This window comes from Geotrypetes seraphini, chromosome 16, assembly GCF_902459505.1.
Source record: "Geotrypetes seraphini chromosome 16, aGeoSer1.1, whole genome shotgun sequence".
NCBI lineage: Eukaryota > Metazoa > Chordata > Amphibia > Gymnophiona > Dermophiidae > Geotrypetes > Geotrypetes seraphini.
Window position 1 is genome coordinate 5,782,414 of NC_047099.1, and position 21,473 is coordinate 5,803,886.

At 42.9% G+C, this 21,473-nt stretch overlaps 1 protein-coding gene across 3 annotated transcripts in view; it reads right to left on the reverse strand.

Moving 5' to 3' along the window:
* JPH4 (junctophilin 4) overlaps window positions 1–14,494 on the reverse strand; it is a 33,987-nt gene extending 19,493 nt beyond the window's left edge. For 2 of the 3 annotated variants that reach the window (XM_033925615.1, XM_033925616.1), the window contains exons 1-3: window positions 14,413–14,494; window positions 11,569–12,494; window positions 7,028–7,820 (exon numbers count right to left, since the gene is read on the reverse strand). In XM_033925615.1, coding sequence (XP_033781506.1) covers window positions 7,028–7,820; window positions 11,569–11,947 — 1,172 coding nt within the window. In that variant the 5' untranslated portion in view covers window positions 11,948–12,494; window positions 14,413–14,494. Of the gene's footprint in view, window positions 1–3,980; window positions 4,027–7,027; window positions 7,821–11,568; window positions 12,495–14,412 lie in introns of those variants that run through there. The other variant, XM_033925617.1, reaches the window with a different exon arrangement.
* Window positions 14,495–21,473: the final 6,979 nt, after the last annotated feature.

Sequence of the window (21,473 nt, forward strand, 5' to 3'; positions counted from 1 at the left end):
GTTTATATATTAAAAATAAATTGAAGAAACCAAGACCTTGGCTGAGATTGGTTGTTTATAAAAATAAATAGAAGAAATGGCATTACAATTAGTACTACAATTCTCCCTCCGAATCCGCGGTTTCAGTATCTGCGGATTCGGTTATTCACAATTTTTTATTAAAAAAAAAAGAAGAAGCTAATTCCAGACCTTCTCCGCCTCCCTCTCAGCATCCCAGACCTTACCTAGTGGTCTAGCGGGCTTTCGGGGCAGGAACGATCTTCCTACGCTCCTGCCCTGTGCAGATCACTCATAGAAAATGGCTGCCATGAGTTTCCGTTGTAGTCTCGAAAGACTACGGGAACTCACGGCAGCCATTTGCTATGAGTGATCTGCATGGGGCAGGAGCGTAGAAAGATCGCTCCTGCCCCGAAAGCCCACTAGACCATCAGGTAAGGTCTGGGATGCCGGGAGGGAGGAGGGAAGGTCCGGAATGAGGCAGGGGTGGGTCAGAGCCGGCTGAAAACTTATTCACGATTTTTCACACTTCGGGGTCGGCTCTGCACCCAACCCCCGTGAATACCGAGGGAGAAGTGTATTATTAGGGAGTGGAGTCAGGGGCGGAGTTTGGGCGGGTCTGGGGTGGAGCTTGGGCAAAGGTACTCAGCTGGTATTTGTTACGCTTAGGGGCTACTTGGTTTTGAAAAGGTTGAGAAACACTGGTCTAGACCAGTCAGTTTTTTCCAATAGCTAAAACCCCTGTTGGTTTTTTTGCCTAGCCAAGCAATGTTAACGCATCAATCGCTTGGCTACTTTGCAAGGGGTTTCTTTTTCTCTTTACTGCACAGAGAAAATGAAATACCAAGAGCAGGCTGTGTTTTACCAGTAGCTATCAAAAACATTATTTTGAAATATCAGCTATCTGCTAATGTGAGACATTACTACAACTATTAATTCTTTCTATAGCGCTACCAGACATACACAACACTGTAGAGAGTCACGAAAGAGACAGTCTCTGCTCGAAGGAGCTTACAATCTAAACAGACAAGAGAAACAAACAGGATGTCATGGATACGGTTAAGAGTAATGGTTAATCTGCTAGCTGGGTTGGTGGGCATTGGGGAGTACGGTTATGGACTGAAGACCTTATCAAAAAGGTGGGATTTCAATCTGCTTCTAAACAAGGGAAGGGGCATGGCGAACAAACTCAGGTAGTTTATTCCAGGCATACATTAAGGGACAAGTTTTCAAAACTGAAAATTTTGCCTTAATTTCCAAAAAGTAAAGAATGAGCATAATTTCCCTTTAAAAACTGTCCAAGGAAAAAGCCCTCACAGAAATCTGAGTCTGCTTCTTTTTTTGCAGGGACATTCATTATTTGGCCAAAACATGTATAGCTCTGAAAATGAAAAATTACACATCAGAAATGCCTCTACTAACCTGGGAACACTCCCTTGAGCACACATTGTCATTAGATCGATTAAAATCTAGACTAAAAGCATTCCTGTTTAAAGATGCCTTCAACTTGTAATTTTTTTCCCATTAAATCTTTATTAGAACAGATGGACCCCCCTCCTCATGTATCACCTCAAATTGTCTTCCTTTCCTATTTGACTGTGTCTTATTTTATGTCTCACCCTATTTTAGATTTTTGTACGCCACTTAAAAATCTGATTAGCAGATTATCAAATTTTAAATAAACTTGGAAACATGGATTGGCATACAGAAAGACAGTTTTATTTTTTAACTGCTGTCTAAGTGGTTGAGCATAGCCAGAGTCTGGTAGGAATGAAAAACATATAGATTTCACAGTTGAACCCCTAAATTTAGGTACCTCAGGGCTCCTTAAATGCTAAGAAGCTCATAGGAATAAAATGGACTTCTTAGCACATACTAATCGTTTGCACACACTAAATCCTTTAGCGTGCCTTAGTACAAGGAGCTCTAACCCCCCCTTCCCCCTTTTGCTAAGCCATGGTAGAAGCTTTTACCGAGGCCCAGAGCGCTAAATACTCTGACACTGCTCCAACGCTCATAGAATTCCTAAGAGTGTCAGAGAGTTTTAGTGCCCCGGGCTGCGGTAGAAACCTCTACTGCAGCCTAGTAAAAGAGGACCTAAGGATCCTCAGGTTATGGGTTCAAACCCTACACTGCTCCTTGTGACTCTGGGCATATCACTTAATTCCCCCCCATTTCCCAGGTACATTAGATAGATTGTGAGCCCACTGGGACACACAGGAAAAAATGCTTGAGTACCTGAATAAATTCATATAAACTGTTCTGAGCTTCCTGGGAGAACAGTATAGAAAATTGAATAAATAAATAGTGTGAAAAGTTTCAGCCTCTGATAACCAGAGCTGGGATTGTGACATCATAATGCCTCATTCCACCAATGCCTAAGAGCCAACCTCATCAGTGATGTCACAATGGCTTCATTGTCCTAGACTTGGCTCACTTTTACTACATTTTGATTTCTAGAGTGGTGCAATGGTTAAAGCTACAGCCTCAGCACCCTGAGGTTGTGGGTTCAAATCCACATTTCTCCTTGAGACCATGGGCAAGTAAGTCACTTAATCCCTCATTGCCTCAGGTATTAGATAGATTGTGAGCCCACCAGGACAGACAGGGAAAAATGCTTCAGTACTTGAATAAATTCTGAGCTCTCTGGGGAGAACAGTATAGAAAATGGAATAAATCAATGAATGAAAAGTTACACTCTTAAATTTTGGCCTGCCATCCATTTGCCTAGACTGAGGAACCTAATTTAGATACCCAAGTGCCAAAAACCAGTGGTAAGCTCCTAACTTTTTCCATACTACTATTATTTATCACTTATATAGAGCTGAAAGGTATAAGCAGCGCTGTAAATTTGACATTCAATAGATGGTCCCTGCTGCCGCCCCATTTTCTGAACAGCTGAGCAAAAAAAAGTACCGAAAGTAGGGGTAGATGACTTATTTATACCACAAGATAGAATTATATCAATTGCATAATCCTGCCAAATTTCAACCTCAGGTATGGATTAATTACGTCTTTAGAAAATGAGAAATGTTTATCAATAATTTTTGGAAAAATGCATAAGAAAAATAGCACAGCCAGAAAGAAAGGACAAAATATATCCAGCCTACGAGAAGGTCCAAGTGCGTAAAAGATGGGTAGATGAGATTACAAATTCAAAAAAGTTCGACCATGTGACACCCCTTTTGAAAAATGCCCACTGGCTTCCAATTTCTTATAGAATCACTTATAAAATAGCTCTTATATTCTTCAAAATCCAGTTATCAAAATCACCCGTATTTCTTGATAGACTCCTTATACCATACACTCCATCCAGAACATTAAGATCAACTGAACACCATCTTCTTTCCATTCCTTCCTTGAAAATCATTAGCACAAGGTGCGCTGCTATATTTTCGGTTACAGCCCCACAGCTCTGGAACGCCCTACCAGGTTACCTGCGAAATGAAACAGCATTAGATAGATTCAAAGACTCCCTCAAAAGTTTCCTCTATAAGGATGCCTTTGAAACTTAGACTGAAGGACCAAGACTTTCATATTGTTTCAATTTGTTAAACGCATGTTTTCTTTTTCCTCCTTTCTATAATTTCTATTTTTAATTTATCCCCTCCTGATTGTGTTAACCATATCTGTTCCTTTTGCTCTATTACTTTTTGTAGTCCTTTCCCTTTTCCATCTTGTTCCAGTCCAGTTTTATTCGTCTGTTTGAAATTTGTCCATGTCCCCCATTTTAGAATTGTAATCGCTTAGAAATATTTGATAAGTGTGTATATCAAATTTTAAATAAAACTTGAAACTTGATGTCAGATCAGTAAACAACAAATAGTCTCTGTTCTGAGTAAAATCAGTTTTTATTTTGTAAATCCTTTATTGATCCTAGTTTCGGCAGCTAATATTGGCTTCTTCAGGGGACAATATCATCGCAGTATCCTACTAAATGCAAAGTGGTCTGAGAAAACGTTGATTTAAACACAATTGCAGTGCAGAGATCACTTTGGCATCCTTCAATAGAGAGAGAGCGGGCCAAAACTAAAAAAAGTAGAACATGACTATAAAACCTTCTTATAACTGGCTGAGACGGAAGAAAAATAGTAACCTTAACATATCTGTATTTCTGAAATCCATAGAAAGTTATGCATAAAAATTTGACCATGTTTTGTATAGACTGTGATCAAATTTCAAAAATAAAGGTTATAAAAGTTTGGGGAGTAAATTTTCTCTCTGTTGCTTATAACCCCACTTTTGGTACTTTTTCTCTTAGGAGGTCACATTTTATTAGTCTAAATTAAGGAGTTTTAGTGAAAGTGACAGCAGTGGCATAATAAGGGAGGGTGTGTGGTCTGTCCTGGGCGTGGTCTTGCTCAGGATGTTGGCACCCCTTTTCCTCTCTGCCCCCCACCCACTCCTCCCCCTGCCACATGCGCGTCCCTTCAAGTTTCTTTATTTTTGATATACCATTTATCAAACAAATGTCTAAATGTACAATAAAATGAGATTAAAAAATATTAAAAGAAATTTCATTAAAAATGCCGGGGTATATTCACACTGACATACACCATACTTGCTGCCCGTATCGGCTTCGGCGCTCTCTCTGACATCACTTCCGGGACCCGCGCCTAGTAGGTGGCGTCAGAGAGAGTGCCGAAGCCAATGCAGGCAGCAAGTTGGTGACTGATTGCGCAGAAGTTAAAAAACGTAGCAGGTTTTAAGAAAGGTTTGGACAAGTTCTTGGAGGAAGAGTCCATAAACTGCTGTTGAGGCAGACATGGAGGAAGCCACTGCTTGGTCTGGATCAGTAGTATGGAATGTTGCTAATGTCTAGGATTCTGGAATCTTGGTACTCTTTTGAGATTCTGGAATGTTGCTACTATTTGGGTTTTTGTGACCTGGATTGGCAACCGTGAAGACGAGCCACTGGACTAAATAGCCATTGGTCTGACCCTGTAAAGCTATTCTTATGTTCTTAAGTGCGGCATCCAAAGTTACGTGCAAGATCCACGCTAAACTAGTATTCTGCAAAGGGTGTACTCTGCAGAGTGTCTATTATAGAAAATCGATTTAGCATTGATCTTTCCGGTGACTAATTTTGGGACGTGGCTACACAATTATATATATTGGTTTAGAGCGCAGACATATACTATTATAGGGGATACGTTAAATGATGTCATAGGTGGTCCGGTGGTGGTTAATGTAGCTGGTTTAAAAAAAGGTTTGGACAAATTTCTGGAGGAAAAGTCCATAGTCTGCTGTTGAGACAGACATGGAATGGTAGCATGGAATGCTGCTAATATTTGGTTTTTTGTCAGGTATTTGTGACTTGGATTGGCCTCTGTGAAGACGGGCTATTGGACTAGATGGACCATTGGTCTGACCCAGTAAGGCTATTCTTATATTCTTAATTAGCCACTTACAGTGCAGTTGGGAATTTATTTTCTCAGATTGGTGGAGACCTATGACTGACTCCACTTCCCTTACATTCACATATTTATATTTATTCAAATACACTTACTTACACTTCTACTTATTATATCATTGGGTGCCACTTCCCAATATACTTAGTGAGGATTCCTTTTGGTTTGCAAGCTTTTTTCTTCCTAAATTTAGATGGGGGTTCTTTCTGTACTGGCTAATTTTGACTGCCATTTATATAATTTCCCATATGCCACTGAATTACACCCTGTTACAATGTGCAGATATTACAAGCATGATAAGGTTAGGGTAACCAACTCCAATATTATACATGCCATGAGGATATGACCAACCGTGCTGATAATCTACAGTGAGAATATTTTACAGCACATCTCATCATTTGTTGCACACCCCAAGGATATTGGCTTTATAGCGGTCTAATTAGATACTTGGTGCCATTTTCCAAACCCCAGCAGTGGAGCAAAGGTCAGTTATATGGTTTACATGCTTTGGTTTCAGTCCGTAACGTGCCAAGGTACAAACTACATGTGGTCACTTGCTTTTTCTATGGGTAGAATTTTGTTGGAAACCTCTGCATAAAGATTTGAAAACCTCATGCAAGTGTGTGGATTTCTTTCCGTCTCTTTAATTCTACACACTCCCTCAAAAACCTCTGCTCTCAAATCTGCTACAAGTAAGCATCTTGGGGGATTTTTAAAATGCATAGAGAGGGGGGAAATTTCAGACAGTTCTTTACAATGTCTTCATCCTTTCCAGGATGAAGGGATGATAGAGTATAGACAGGACACACACCACAGGAATACCACACACTAGAGAATGACACGGGGACAAATTTGTCCCTTTCCCCGTAGGAACTCAATTTCCCTGTCCTGTCCCCGTGAGTTTTGTTGCTGTCCCTGTTCCATTCCTGTAAGCTCTGCTTTAACTGCACAAACCTCGAACACTTATGATTTTAAAGTGTTTGAGGCTTGTGCAGATGAGGATAGAGCTGCAGGAATGGGGGACAGGAAAAGAACTCATCAGGACAGGATGGGAAAATGAGTTCCTGCAGGGATGGGGAAAAATCTGTCCCCATGTCATTCTCTACAAGCGATGAAACAGTTACAGAACATGCAATTAGAGAATGACACAGGGACAGATTTTTCCCTGTCCCCACAGGAATTCATTTTCATGTCCCTGCCCCATCCTCATCTGCACAAGCCTCAAACACTTTAAAATCATAAGTGTCCAAGGCTTGTGCAGTTAATGCAGAGCTTACAGGAATGGGGCAGGGTCAAAACTTATGGGGACAGGGAAATTGAGTTCCTTAGGGCAGTGGTTCCCAACCCTGTCCTGGAGGAACACCAGGCCAATTGGGTTTTCAGGCTAGCCCTAATGAATATGCATGAAGCAAATTTGCATGCCTATCACTTCCATCATATGCAAATCTCTCTCATGCATATTCATTAGGGCTAGCCTGAAAACCCGATTGGCCTAGTGTTCCTCCAGGACAGGGTTGGGAATCACTGCCTTAGGGCATGGGGAAAAATTTGTCTCCGTGTCATTCTCCACCACACACTTTCTCTCAGTCCCTGCGTTTCTTTTAGCCACTAATCCTTACCTAGAAGCTGCCATTTCCTGTTTTTGCCTGGCTGTGCTCTCTGCCCTTTGGGCCGCCTCCACAGCACGGTCCACCTTCTCCTTGATCTTGCTGCGGCGCAGCGGAATGAGGTTCTTTACCTTGCCGCTCACCAGGGAATTCAGTTTGTACTTCCCTTCCTCTTTTGTGCCATCAGGGAATGTGGTGCGACCATAGCCGTGCCTTTTGTTGCTCAGCCACTCCCCCTCATAGCGCAGGCCGTTAGAGCGCCGGCTCACTCCATAGCCACTGCGCCTGTCATTTTTCCACTCTCCGGCATATGCCTCCGTGGCTGAGTCTTCGATGGTGGCATCTCGGCTGCCACCACCATCACAGGGCAGTTCTGTCTCTGTCTCTGTCTCTGCAAAACTGGCCTCGCTAGCTGCAGCAGAGGAGCCAAGCGAGCTGACACCAGCCTCGCTCTTCAGTGAGCTGCGCTTGCTGTGGTGGCTCGCCAGTGATGCCTTGGATTCTGCTCTGCGCAACTTTAAGCCGGTCAGTACCAGAGAGCGGTGGAAGAACCCCTTCTTTTTCCTCTTCGCCCCAGAAACATCTGAGCCAGTCTGCACTTTTAAGACAAAGCCACCACGGGACCCAGAGGCAGGGCTCCCCGACAGTGGCTCCGGGTCTGCTGTCTCATTACCTAGGTCGCTGCGCTGAGAGTTCAGAGAGGCCCGTCGTGGTGATCGGATCAGGGCTGCCTGCTTATAGGGGACGCTCTGACGCACACCGTAGCCATGACGCTTCCCAGTCTGCCACTGGCCTTGGAATGTGCCTGAAAAACAAAAGGCCTTGGTGTGAACATCGTGATCTGTCATCTGGTTAATGCCAGCAGAGAAGAGGTCAAATGTCCACCAAAAAACCCAGCAAGAAGCAAAGAAACGTGGTTTGCCCAGGACAATCTCCTACCTTTGCTTCTTGATAATGTTTATTTATTTAATTTGTTTTCTTTCCCAATCTCCCCCAAAAGCTCAGATTATCTGGTCACACATTCAAGGCATGCTGAACCCACTATTGATTAGGAGGCAAGAATGTGATCTTGAGTCAACCAAAGTCCAACTCAAGTCAAATAAAAAGGATGATAAGCTGTCCCTGAGTATTACAAGAGAGGGGTGATTAAAATAATGGGCTGAGAACCAGAAGACTCAGGATCAAATCCTTCACTTTATCTCTCATCGCTTCGGATAGCCACACAGATTGTAATCCTTCAAAGGAAGGGATTCGTTTACCTGTAAGACCATTGATTGCAACATGTTTCAGTTTAGGATGCTAAACAAATGTGGACATCATAGTTATTGTTATGAAATTAATGTCAGCTCTTGACACCACATTCCAAGACAGAGAAATGCACAGTGTAGAGGATGGAGGAAGTTGGACAGAGTAGGACAGGAAGTGATATCCAATGAGAGGGATGGAGAGGGTCGATGAGTTGTGAGCTAAAGAAGGAAGGCCATTATGGAAGGATGAAGATGGAGAGTGCTTAGACGGACAGAGCAGGGGGATGGAGGAGGATGATAGGTGTTAAGACTTCCCCGCCCACAGCTGATAGATTTTCAAAGAAATGTATATTGATACAAGATCCTCGGTATGCGTCATGTTAGGATACAAACTTGTATTGAAAAACTTTGCACTGTAACTATGACAAATTTAACCTGTAAACTGTATATTGTGCATATTGGTTTTAGATCCCTAGTTTGTGTTGAGTTAGGATTAAAAAAAAACTTGTATGGAAAAACCATAGCAAATTGTAACCTGTTAACTGTATATTATATATGTTAGCCTGTAACCCATTTTGAGCTCTTTGGGGAGGATGGGATAGAAAATAAAATAAATAAAAATAAAGCAGGATGGGCTCTGTGGGAAGGATGTAGATGGGGCATGCTTATGAGACAGAGCAGAACATGGAGAGGGATAATGGAAGGGACACTGTAGAAGGATGAAGAATGCTTATGATGAAAAAAGAGGATCTGTGTGGAGGGTGGGAGAAGGATGGAAAGAGAAGGAGAGGGTTACACGCTGTAGAATAGTGCTGCTGCAGAGCACGAATGACCTCTAGGTAGCACAGGACAATGAAGTGCTTGCCTGGCTTGTGACTCCAAACATGGGTTTCGCAAACTATCCATGATCTGGGAAGCTCTGGTGTAGAAAAATGGCAATGGGCAATGTTTATGGATCAAGGTATGGAGGATACACTTTATATAAGGATAGCAATAGAGAGAACTTGTGATTTGAGGTATGGACAATGCAGCTGGGATGACAAGTGATGGTCTGAGAGGCGTGGAGAGTGCTGGTGTGAGCTGATGATCTGTATTTATGGATATAAAAAAAGCAGGTTGGAGACTTGAATAAAGGGACTGATGGCGTTTCTAGATGAACAAAGACAGTAGATGGATGAAAACATGGATAGACAGATTATAATGAGACATGCAATTTAGCAGTCTAGGAGGTAAAAAACGTATGTGCACGACAGAAGAGTGGGACTTGGGTGTGATTGTATATGATGATCTAAAGGTGGCCAAACAGGTTGAAAAGGTGACGGTGAAAACTAGAAGGATGCTAGGTTGCACAGAGAGAGGTACAGCCAGTAGGAAAAAGGAGGTATTGATGCCCCTGTATAAGACTCTGGTGAGACCTCATTTAGAATATTGTGTTCAATTCTGGAGGCCAAACCTTCAAAAAGATATAAAAAGGATGGATTTGGTCCAGAGGAAGGCTACTAAAATGGCATATGGCATATGGGGACAGACTTAAAGATCTAAATCTGTATACTTTGGAGGAAAGGAGGGAGAGGGGAGATATGATAGAGACGTTTAAATACCTACGTAATGTAAATGCGCATGAATCGAGTCTCTTTCTTTTGAAAGGAAGCTCTGGAATAAGAGGGCATAGGATGAAGTTAAGAGGTGATAGGCTCCGGAGTAATCTAAGGAAATACTTTTTCAGAGAAAGGGTGGTAGATGCATGGAACAGTCTCCCAGAAGAGGTGGTGGAGATAGAGATTTGTGTCTGAATTCAAAAGGGCCAGGGATAGACGTGTTGGATCTTTTGGAGAGAGAAAGAGATAATGGTTACTGCGGATGGGCAGACTAGACGGGCCATTTGGCTTTATCTGTCATCGTGTTTCTCTGTTTCTATTGATTGTATTAATGTTTATATTTGGTCATTTTACTATTGTTATGCTGTGAAGAAAATTGTATGATTTTATGTCAAGCGGTATGAAACTCAGTGAAAGGTTCACCGAGTCCTTTAAAAAATCTCGAAAGACATATCGATTTCTAAGTGCATTCCAGATATGAGTATTTTTAAATGAGCAGATGTTAAGGCCTTCCCTGGGAAGACTAAGGGTTCCTGTTACTAAGGTGCGCTAGCGTTTTTAGTGCACGCAGATTAGTGCGCGCTCACCCTGCGCTACGCGGCTAGAACTAACGCCAGCTCAATGCTGGCGTTAGCGTCTAGCGTGCACGGCATTGTAGCGCACGCTGTGCCACACGTCAATGCCCTAATGCAGCTTAGTAAAAGGAGCCCTAAATCTGAGATGGTAGTTTGATATAATTTGTTTTGTTTGACCTGTGTAATGATAAATTTTATGGATTTGTTGTTTTTATTTTGATGTATGTAATCCCGGTTCCTGATATTCCTGTAATGTGTGTCATTTTTATGTATGTGACAAACTGCTAATGAAGGAATTCTGATCACTCGGTTGGATTTGACATCTCCAGTGCCTCTTCTTGTCGGATGTGACTATTGTAACCCAGAAATAAAGGCAATTAATAAAATCTACTAAATCAGTACTAGAGAGCTAGATCAACTGTATGTACCAAGCGAGGACAGGTAAATGCAAGGACAGAAATGGATTCATGGATGAATGGAAGGAATGAATGCACAGACAAAGCAAATGGGACAGGGAAGGCTGGTTCAGTGGTTGTACCTCATACTACCACAGGTTGCAAGGAGTAAGTCTCAGCCGGAGTACAATGTTGACCCCCTAGTGACCATACTCAATGTACACATGTACCAGACTATAGAGAGCTACATGGCTGGACGGATGGGGGAGGGGAGAACATCTAATGGTTACAAATGATTGATAGCACCCTCGTCCCAGCAAGAGAATCTGAGCGGTCTGGAAGACAGCTGCTGGGTTAGAAATCACAATTTATGGTCAGGAAGTTTCTTACTTGTTTATAGTACCTGTGTGACTTGTGGAGGAGTAGCTTAGTGCCTACAGCTGGGAAGCCAGAATTTCAAATTCTACTTCTGCTACTGCTGCTCCTTGAGAAAACTCAGGCAAGTCACTTTACCCGCTATTGTCTCAGGTACAAACTTTCACAATAGTAAGCAATGAAATCCAAGAATTTCTCATAGCTGTGTATCAACAAACTAATGTCCAAACCATAACACTAATTTACTAAGCTCTTTATACCCCCTCCCCCGGAATAAAGCATGAACAATAAAGTTATTAATAACAATGACAATTACAAAGCCAGATAACAGCATAACACAAGCAATCCTGAGAAACATTTTACCTCCATCGGAGTATGTTTCCGTCCCATATCCATCTTGTAGTCCATCAGTCCATATTCCTTCATATTTAGCTCCTGAGATGCTTTCCCTTGTGCCATAACGTCCCTTCAGTCCATGACTCCATTCCCCACGATAGGTCCATTTGCCTTTCTTCTCTATGCCCAGCCCATGGCGCTTCCCCTGGGCCCAGTAGCCCTTGTAGGTGTTGCCGCTTGGCCAGGTGTAGACACCCAGTGATTCAAACCCATGGCACCAGAGTCCACAATACTCACCCCTCCTCCCGGGCCCCGTGCATATACCATAACCATGAGCCCTACCATTGTCCCAGTCGCCAATGTAACAACCGCCATCGTCAAATTCAAACCTGCCCCCGTTGGACATGCATGGGCCGGTCTTGTGTCGTCTTCTCTCTTGTCCCAGGATCTTTAGTCTTCCTCTCCCCTGTTGGGGGGGAGGCACCTCCCTGCTTAGCTATTCCAGGTTACTGAACTTCCCAAGCTCATTTCTCTTCCTTCTGGGAAGTTCTAAGCAGGGAATCACAGTTCACACATGCCTCCTTGGCTGCACTCCCCCAACTTTTCTCTAGACAGTCCTCACATGGATTGTTCAGGCCTTCATTCTCTCAGCCACAGTTGCACTTGTGAAATGTTCACCCTTTGTTCCACATAGCCTCTTTTTCTTGATCTCACCCACCATCAAAGGTGTAGAGGACAATGGTGGGTCCTTGGTTTGTCTCACTTTCTTACTGTTCTCACCACTTAGGCTTTTTATAAAACTTCCCTTCGAATGGTCTTATGAAACTGCCTCTGCGTTGTGGGGGCAGCTGGTGTGTGGTTGAATGCTGGATCACATCGATTTTGCTGAGGGAGTGGCAAGGAGGTGGCAGGTGACTCTGTGCTGAAGGAACATCACCAACTCTCAGCAGAGCCTGTGAACAGAGAGAGGGTAATGTGTGCATATATCTACGGTTACAGTTTATTGAATTGGCTAAACTCCTTGGCTTATAAAGAACACAGTAGTGTGCTTTACAAAAGTTAAGAGAAAGCACAAACACTCCAAACCACACACATACCTAATTAACAGAATTCAAACAAATTAAAAAATAACTAATATAAGATAAATATAAAGCAAGATAAAGTAAGCTACCTGGACCATTGTATCCCTAACTCTGCTGCAGAGGTGTTCCAAATTCCACAGCAAAAAAGTGGACTTTAAGAGCCTCTTAAACCACCTGAAAGATCCTACGGCCCTTACATCCTCCAGAAGAGCATTCCACAGGGTAGAAGCCAGATAGAAAAAGGCACCTGACCTCGTGGATGCTCAATGAGCCCTTGGCAAAGCAAGTGCAACCAACTAGCATTCAAACCCAGACCTTGTCACCCAGGAATATAAGGGGATACACCAAGGCAGAGAGGCACCCAGAGGCCCTATAGGTCAAGAGCAGTATTTTAATCAAATTCTAAAATGTACCAATGAAAGCATACTTGGTCAAACCTTTGCATGCATTGCATATATTCACCTATATATGCTATACATACACACACACACACACAAACCAAAAGGATATATAAAATTAAATAAAAACTCTCTACAGTAATGCGTAAAATTGCACAGACTCAATATAATCTTATCACAAACGAGTATGTTGTTAACAGAGCCCATTCTTCCACGATTACTTTTTCCTGCAATGAAGACACAGAGAGAGGTGTGGATGCAAAGACAGACAACCGAGAGGGAAAGAAAGTAATGGAGAGAGACTGATGGGGGAGAGATGGAAAGAAGAGGTCTGGGATTATATTTCTGAGTACTGCACAGGCAAGAAAATGATAGCTAATCATTTAAGACACTTGCTTTTCTAAAATTACACGTGAACGGGACAATTCATTAACTGGGCGCCACAATTTAGGCACCTAGGTGGTGCATGTCGAGTGCTAATTCTATCACGGAATCCGGGTGCCAAGGTTCTGTTATGGAATGCTAGTGTTAGCACCGATGCCATTTCAATAGCAGGAATAAGTGGATGGGCCTCAACATGGCAATTTAATGCCTAAATTAGAGTATTCTGGAGGTTCTGCGTGTAAATGATGGGTCTGCCCAGGTCCGCCCATGTTCCTCCCTTGTGAACGCCCCTTACATTTTCACGCTATGTGAGTTGCGCGTGTCATTTATAGAATAGCACTAAATGCTCAGGTATTACCTACACGTGTAAGGGCTCGATCATTCTATAAATTTGCACATTCAATCAGCATGTAAATTGAGGTGTCATGTTATAGCATGAGGATGAGAACAGATGATGCACAGACACACCTCCTTCCCTCCAAGTCTTTCCCTTTAAAATCACCATCAATACCTCCCTCTCCTCCCCCAAAAATCAAAGACATAAAAAAGATAATCGTGCAGAATATTAGCAGCAAAAAATGTATTTTAAAAAATTTCTTCCATCCCACCACACATTTTAATAAACATACACACGCACACATCACACACCAAGATGCAGCAGAAATCTCATGCAATAATACACACCCTGTGTCACCGGCAGGGAGATGCATGGAGAGGTTCTAGAAAAAGGCTTATTTTAAGAATAAAGAGGCTAGGGGAGTCTTATTTTTATCTGGGGTTGCTGGGGAGGAAAAACACTCCTTGCAAACTCATCCTTTAATGTTTGAGTCCCTACCTGATCATGGACAAATGGGAAAATGAAGCCAGATGTGTTTCCTGGATGGCGAAGGCGGCGCACGGACAAACTGGCATCCATTCCAGGGAGACAGAAATCAGAGACATGCACGCACACACGGAGAGATCAGAGAGAAACAGAGAAATGCAAATACAAAGGAATGAAATGACACCTTCGGTTTCCAGTTGCAGATGGCTGGCTTTATCCACAGCTGCTGCAGGACAAGAGATTGGGCTGAAACGTATCAAAATAAAACAGAAATAAAAATAACAGAGAAGAGGCGGTGTACCGCGTAGGTACAATGCCTCTCCTCTTTTTTTTTTTTTTGTGATTAGGGTTTTATCTGTGCACAAATCAATGTTTGCTATCAGGAGAACGTCAGGGGGAGGGACCTGTGCACTTAAAGGGCTAGAGGGGGAGGGAGACAGAAAGGGAAGAAAGCCAGGGATAGATGGAAAGGAGGGGTGAAGAGAAGCCCACGCAGAAATGAGAGGCCCTCCAGCTGCATTTGAAAAAAAATGGAAATTCTGCTTTTCTAGAAAAGGGCAAAAAAGCCCTTTTCCAATAAAAATTTTATTTTCTAGCCTAATAGCCTAAAGGTAAAATATACCATGGAATATGGATACCTTTGCCTAACATCAAGGAGTCAGTTTTTAAAAAAATGCTTCACTTTGGTTCTGAAATCCATTTGCCTAGACCTAGTAGCTTAAGGGGCCCTTTTACTACAGTGCAGGAAATCTGGGCTTAAATTAACTTGAGCCTTTCTGCACACTATGTCCAGATTTAATGCAGCAACTGCATGGAGTTAATACGAGACCACTTAGCGCTTCCTATTTAAGACGCACTAGGTGCTCCTACGTTAACTCTGAATTAGCATGCAATAATCATAAGGCGCTTAACAACAGAATGCCCAGTCTCCGCCTATGACATGTTAGTACACGCAAACAGGCAAAATGCTTTCACATGTTTCTGTGAGAGCCCGTTATTGTGCGCCAAGGGCCGGATTCTATATAGATGCCTGAATAAGTCGCCACTGTGTACCCTAATGAAGAACACTTAGCGATGCCTAACTTCGGAATCTGCATGCAATTTTTTGTAATTGGCATGGTAATTGACTGCGCCAGTTCTCAGCCAATCAAAAAAAATGACCAATGCATGGAACTCTTCGGATGCCTAGCAACGCCTAAGTTGAGGCCCTCTCTGACACCTGATGCCTACCTGAAAAGTAGGCGTGTTTGACTTAGACACTGGTAAAACCTGCTCTAATGTACTGGCACCTACCTCAACGGCGCTTAGTGATGCCTATGTCCACTTAGACACTGCTAGTGGTTCACCGACAACTGCTCAAAGTGGCACCTACAATGCACTTAGTTGCCATTTATAAAACCTGATCCTAATTGCGTATTAATGGTGCTCAAAATTCAGGGCTAAAAGAATGGGTGTTCTGACATAGCACACTTTATAGAATAGTGTGTACTTCCAGGGTCTATGCTCAATTTTGGGCGTAAATCCTGGCAGTGGCATAGTAAGGGGGGCGGTCAGCCCCAGGCGCTATCTTGGTGGAGGTGGCGGCACCCACCCTCCTCTCTTCCTCCCGCTCCTTCCCACTCCACCTCCTGCCACAAACACAGCTTCACTTCCCTCCCCCCCCCCCACCGTACTTCTAGCTCTTCGCTGGCACAAGCAGCAACTCCAACCTGCTGCTCCCACCAGTGTTGGCCCTCCCTATGACATCTTCCGGGTCCCGTGCCTAGGAAGTGAGGTCAGAGGGCAGCAGGCTGATGATACTGCTCATGCTAGGAAAGTTAAAGAGGGGGAAGGGAAGTGGCATGCACACGGGGTGGGAGAACAGAGAAGAGGGTGGGGAGGGGCGTCATTGCACTGAGTGCCTCTCACCCTCACTGAATCCTGGCAGGCAAGTTGGGCTTGGATCCACACTATTCCACAATACTGCACGTACAGTAAGCCCCCGAAATTCATGGGGGTTATGTTCTTGGAGTGACCGCAAATTGTGAAAAACCGCGAATATTGGATGTGCTACAAAAATGCCTAAACATGCTCCCCTAAACAAATTTCAGGGGGCTTACTGTATAGCCAGGGAAACAGTCACAACCCTCAACAGAGTGCACAGTAAGGCTACAGGCCCACCGCACCGACCCTGAAAAGCAGGACCCGAAGAGAGTCTCCAGAAGGGCAGAGTCCCCAATGCCCAAGATTGATATCTCTTTGGTCACTAGCCCCCGCTGAGAGTCCCAGGGCCACTCAAAAAAAAACTGCGTCCGGAAGAGTTTGCTGAAGGTGGAGCCAGGGACCACCCATGGATGTCATTGCAGACCTGCCAAAAATTATTAGAACTTGTGAAGAACAGCGCCCGATTTGTATGTGAAAAAAGACATTATTCGGGAAAAACCGCGAACGACTAGGGCCGCGAACTCTGAACCGCGACTTTGCGGGGGAGTACTGTATTTTAAGAGTAAGCCCCTGACCCACCCATCATTACACCCCCTTTGCAGATCCATACAGAAACTCAGGCACTGTTCTATAAATGGGCGTGTAAGTATGGTTTTGTGCATATCTGACTTTTCTGCACCATTTTTGTGTCTTGCCTCCATTAGAATGCTTTTCTGTGCTGAAAATTCACTGCAGACGTGGAATCTTACATTCAGCACCATTTAGAGAATTCCCCTGTAAGGGCTTAGTACCCTTTAGTAAAAGTGCTCCTAAGATAGGTGTCCATTGCTGAAAAGCTTCACTCAGCCTTTTTTTTGTCAGTCCTACCACCACTCCCATAGCTACCCATTTTTAGGCATCTAATTTTAGGCACATAGTGAAAATAGGGGTCAAGATTTATAAGCTTAACTCCAAAGGTTAGACTCGTAAACCTTTTGAAGATTGATGCATAGCATTTTCCGATCTGAAGCAGCCCCGTAATAATTTTACAAAAAAGAACATTCAGCTTCTGATGTCACCTCTGTAGTATCAAAACAAACTCCTTCCACTACCAGGTTTTTGGTGACTCAACATGGATTCAACAACAACAAAAAACAACCCCTCACTCAGCCTTTATGTACAAAACCCACAAAGGCACTAGACTCGCACAGCAACCACTGTATCTAGAAAATGGTTAACTGAAAAATATTAGGCCTGTCCTTTAAATACCAATACACTTCTCACTGGGAGGCTAGAACAAGCCAGTCTACTACAGAACCCTTCAGCGGTAACACGTTTGCAGAATCCCTCACCTTGGTCACATAGGCAGAATGCAGACAGAACCTTACCTGATGAAACCATAGATTATAAATTAGAAATATGCAGAAAAAAGTGAACTGGAAACCACAAAAAGCCAGACTTTGCATCCCATGCAACATCAGAGAAACAGAAACAAACACTTTTATTGCTGCAATTGATTAAAAAATGAAGTGAAAGAGTCCATTAGAGTCAAACAAACATCCTTTAAAGAATGGAAAAAGGACTCAAATAAATAAAATAAGCAACATAAGCGTTAGTAAGTTAGATGCAAAGCATTGATAAACAAGGTTAAAGAGAATATAAAAAGAAACTTGCCAAAGAGCTAAAAATTCAAAGTAACAACTTTTTCAGGTACATCAGAAGCAGAAAAATCTTAAGGATTCCATGGAACTGCTGGATCATCCAGGAGCGAAAGGAGCACTCAGAAAGAATAAGGCCATAGTGGACAGACTGCATGAATTCTTTGCTTCAGTTTTTTTTTATGGAAGATGATGTAAGAGATCCACCTGAACCAGAAATGGTTTTCAAGAACTGAAAGAAATCTCGGTGAATCTGGAAGACATACTAACCCAAATCAACAAGTTAAAGAGTGATAAATTACCAGGACCAGATGGGTAGGGATAGTAAATAAGACCAAAAATATTATAATGCCTCTGTATCGCTTCATGGTGCGTCCACACCTTTAGTACTCCACACAGTTCTGGTCGCCAAATCTCAAAAAAGATACAGCAGAATTAGAAAAGTTTCAAAGAGTGACTAAAATGATAAAGGGGATGGAACTCTGAATGATGAAAGACTAGCGGTTGGGGATCTTTAGCTTGGAAGAGATGGCTGAGGGGGGAGATATGATTGAGGTCTACAAAATCCTGAGTGATGTAGAACAGGTAAAAGTGAATCGATTTTTTTACCCTTTCAAAAAGTATATAAACCAGGGGACACTCAAGGAAATTACATGGAAATACTTTTAAAACAAATAGGAGGAAATACTTTTTACTCACAGAATACTTAAGCGCTGGAACTCATTGACAGAGGTTGTGGTTACAGCGGTTAGAAAAGCTTTGGAGCTTAAGAAAGGTTTGGACAAGTTCCTGGAGGAAAAGTCCATGGTGTGCTATTGAGACATAGTGGAAGCCACGGCTCGCCCTGGATCAGTAGCATGGAATGTTGCTACTACTTGTATATATTAATTTCTGCCAGATATTGTGCTCTGGATTGGCCACTGTTGGAAACAGGAAACTGGGCTAGGTAGACCATTGGTCTGACCCAGTATGGCTGTTCTTATGTTCTTAATATGCCCAGGACATGTAATTTGTGCTGCATTTAGTACCCCGATTGCTGTCAAAAGTTGCCATTATTTTCTGGGAACCAGTGACGGCAGTTCTGCATTAGCTGACAGGGCTCAGCTTGTCCTTGGCACTGTGGCAGAGTGCATGACAGTGCTTGCTAGAGAGGTATTGGAACTTAGATGGTGTTAGAGCATGATGCCCGATATCACATAGGCCAGTGAAAGAACTAGGGGCATGAGGGGGAGAAAATACACCTTTTCACACATATGCATTCCTTTTTTAAACAGTTATGCTGAAATAATGGTATAGCTATTTTTGCAAGTAGATGCTTATCATTCCTTTTCTACAATTAAGACTGTAGAGCTTTCTTTTCCAAACATATCCTATACGGAATTATTAAACTCCCCCCTCTTTGCATACATCCTTAACACATATACATTTACATAGTGACATATCCATCCTTATATACCTTGCTTATATATGCACACACCATCTCCCTTACAGATATATCCTTCCCTCACACCCACCCTATACTACACTCACTCCAAGAAGTCAGCGCCTGTGCTCACCAGCATCTGCTGCAGCTGGTCCCTGTTGCCATGACAGCGAGGAGACAGGAAGGACTTGAATACTGTTCCCATGGCGATTGGCAGGAGCGCTCCTAACTCTCGGCTCCCTCCCTACCCCCACCCACCCCATATGCCGATGGACCCCTTGCCCTCACGAGCAGCACCAGAAGACAAGGTAACCCAACTCCAGCCTTCCTCTCTTGCCTCCGACACCACTGCTCTGTCTGACTGCTGTGCAAAGCACTCTGTCATTCTAGAAAGTGCACATATTCTGTTTCTATTAAAAAGTGTGAAGAAGAGAGAGTTCTGGTGCAAGCATCCTCCATCTTATACTACCAATCTTGTACATAAGAATATAAGCAATGCCTCTGCTGGGTCAGACCTGAGGTCCATCATGCCCAGCAGTCCGCTCACGCGGCGGCCCAACAGGTCCAGGACCTGTGCAGTAATCCTCTATTTATACCCCTCTATCCCCTTTTCCAGCAGGAAAATGTCCAATCCTTTCTTAAACCCCTGTACTGTACTCTGCCCTATTACGCCCTCTGGAAGCGCATTCCAGGTGTCCACCACTCGTTGGGTAAAGAAGAACTTCCTAGCATTCGTTTTAAATCTGTCCCCTTTCAACTTTTCCAAGTGTCCTCTTGTTCTTTTATTTTTCGAAAGTTTGAAGAATCTGTCCTTCTCTACTCTCTCTATGCCCCTCATGATCTTATAAGTCTCTATCATATCCCCTCTAAGTCTCCTCTTCTCCAGGGAAAAGAGACCCAGTTTCTCCAATCTCTCAGCGTATGAGAGGTTTTCCATCCCTTTTATCAAGCGTGTCGCTCTCCTCTGAACCCTCTCGAGTAACGCCATATCCTTCCTAAGGTACGGAGACCAATATTGGACGCAGTATTCCAGATGCGGGCGCACCATCGCCCGATACAATGGCAGGATAACTTCTTTTGTCCTTGTTGTAATACCCTTCTTGATTATGCCTAGCATTCTATTTGCTTTCTTAGCGGCTGTTGCGCACTGTGCCGTCGGCTTCATTGTCATGTATTTAATAAACATTCATTTCTCTGCCTATCCTATAAAAATATCAAAGTAAAGTACAATTACAACCTTTTCATAACTATAGCACACTTTGAGTGCAGTATGACATTTCAGAATTGAAAATACAAATATTTCAGAATCACCTCCCCCCTCCCTTTTAATCAACCAAACTATTACCATGACCGTTAAAAGACTGATTTAAAACCCAAGCAATGGCCAACTTTCAAAACAATTCAAATGGAATCTCATTCCACCGCATTGGCCCAAAACAGCAAAAATGCTGTTGTCGGAGTACCAGCCGCTTAGCAACTGACAAAGAGGGAACATTTTTTATCTTTTGTGACTCATATTTGGTCAACAAATCTATCAAATAATTTGGTTTGTTTAAATACTCGTACAAACATTTACAAATCTATCCCCTTCTTTTACTAAGTCCGATAGTGAAGGCTGACAAGTTAGGGCAAATGCTCTGACACCCACAGGGATTGAATGGGCATCAGAGCATTTGTCGAGTGGCACTCGCTCCTGTGGTGTAGTCAAAGGGGCCTAAGTTAAACTTGATTCTGCCACCATTTCTTGTACTTTTAGCTCATCTGTCTGCTGATATTAAGTGGGTATTGGTATTACATTCACAGATTTATACATGATGAGACAGATTCTGTATACTACACCTATACCGAGGCATAATATTTTCAATTTTGTTCTCTGTTCCTGTTAGAATAATCCATAACATTCTACTTGAATATTTTTGGCAGTTAGAGCACATGGACTGAAAATTTCTTGGGTGGTGACTTCTAATACATAACCCAGCACTGTGTTTTCATAGGTGAGTCGTTAATTAAGCTGTACTTGGGATTATTTTTCTCCTTGTGCATCACTTTTTACTTGTCCACCTTATTTATTTAATTCATTTTCCATCCTGTTATCCCCAAAGAGCTCAGAATGGGTTACAGGTAAAATATACATATTATATACCATATATACTCAAAATGGGGGTCTCGGCAAACTTTCGGGGGGATGGCCTCTCTCCTGCCGACGCTCATTCGGGGGCTCAGGGGTCCAGGAAAGATTGGGCATCTCTTTTGCAGGCGATC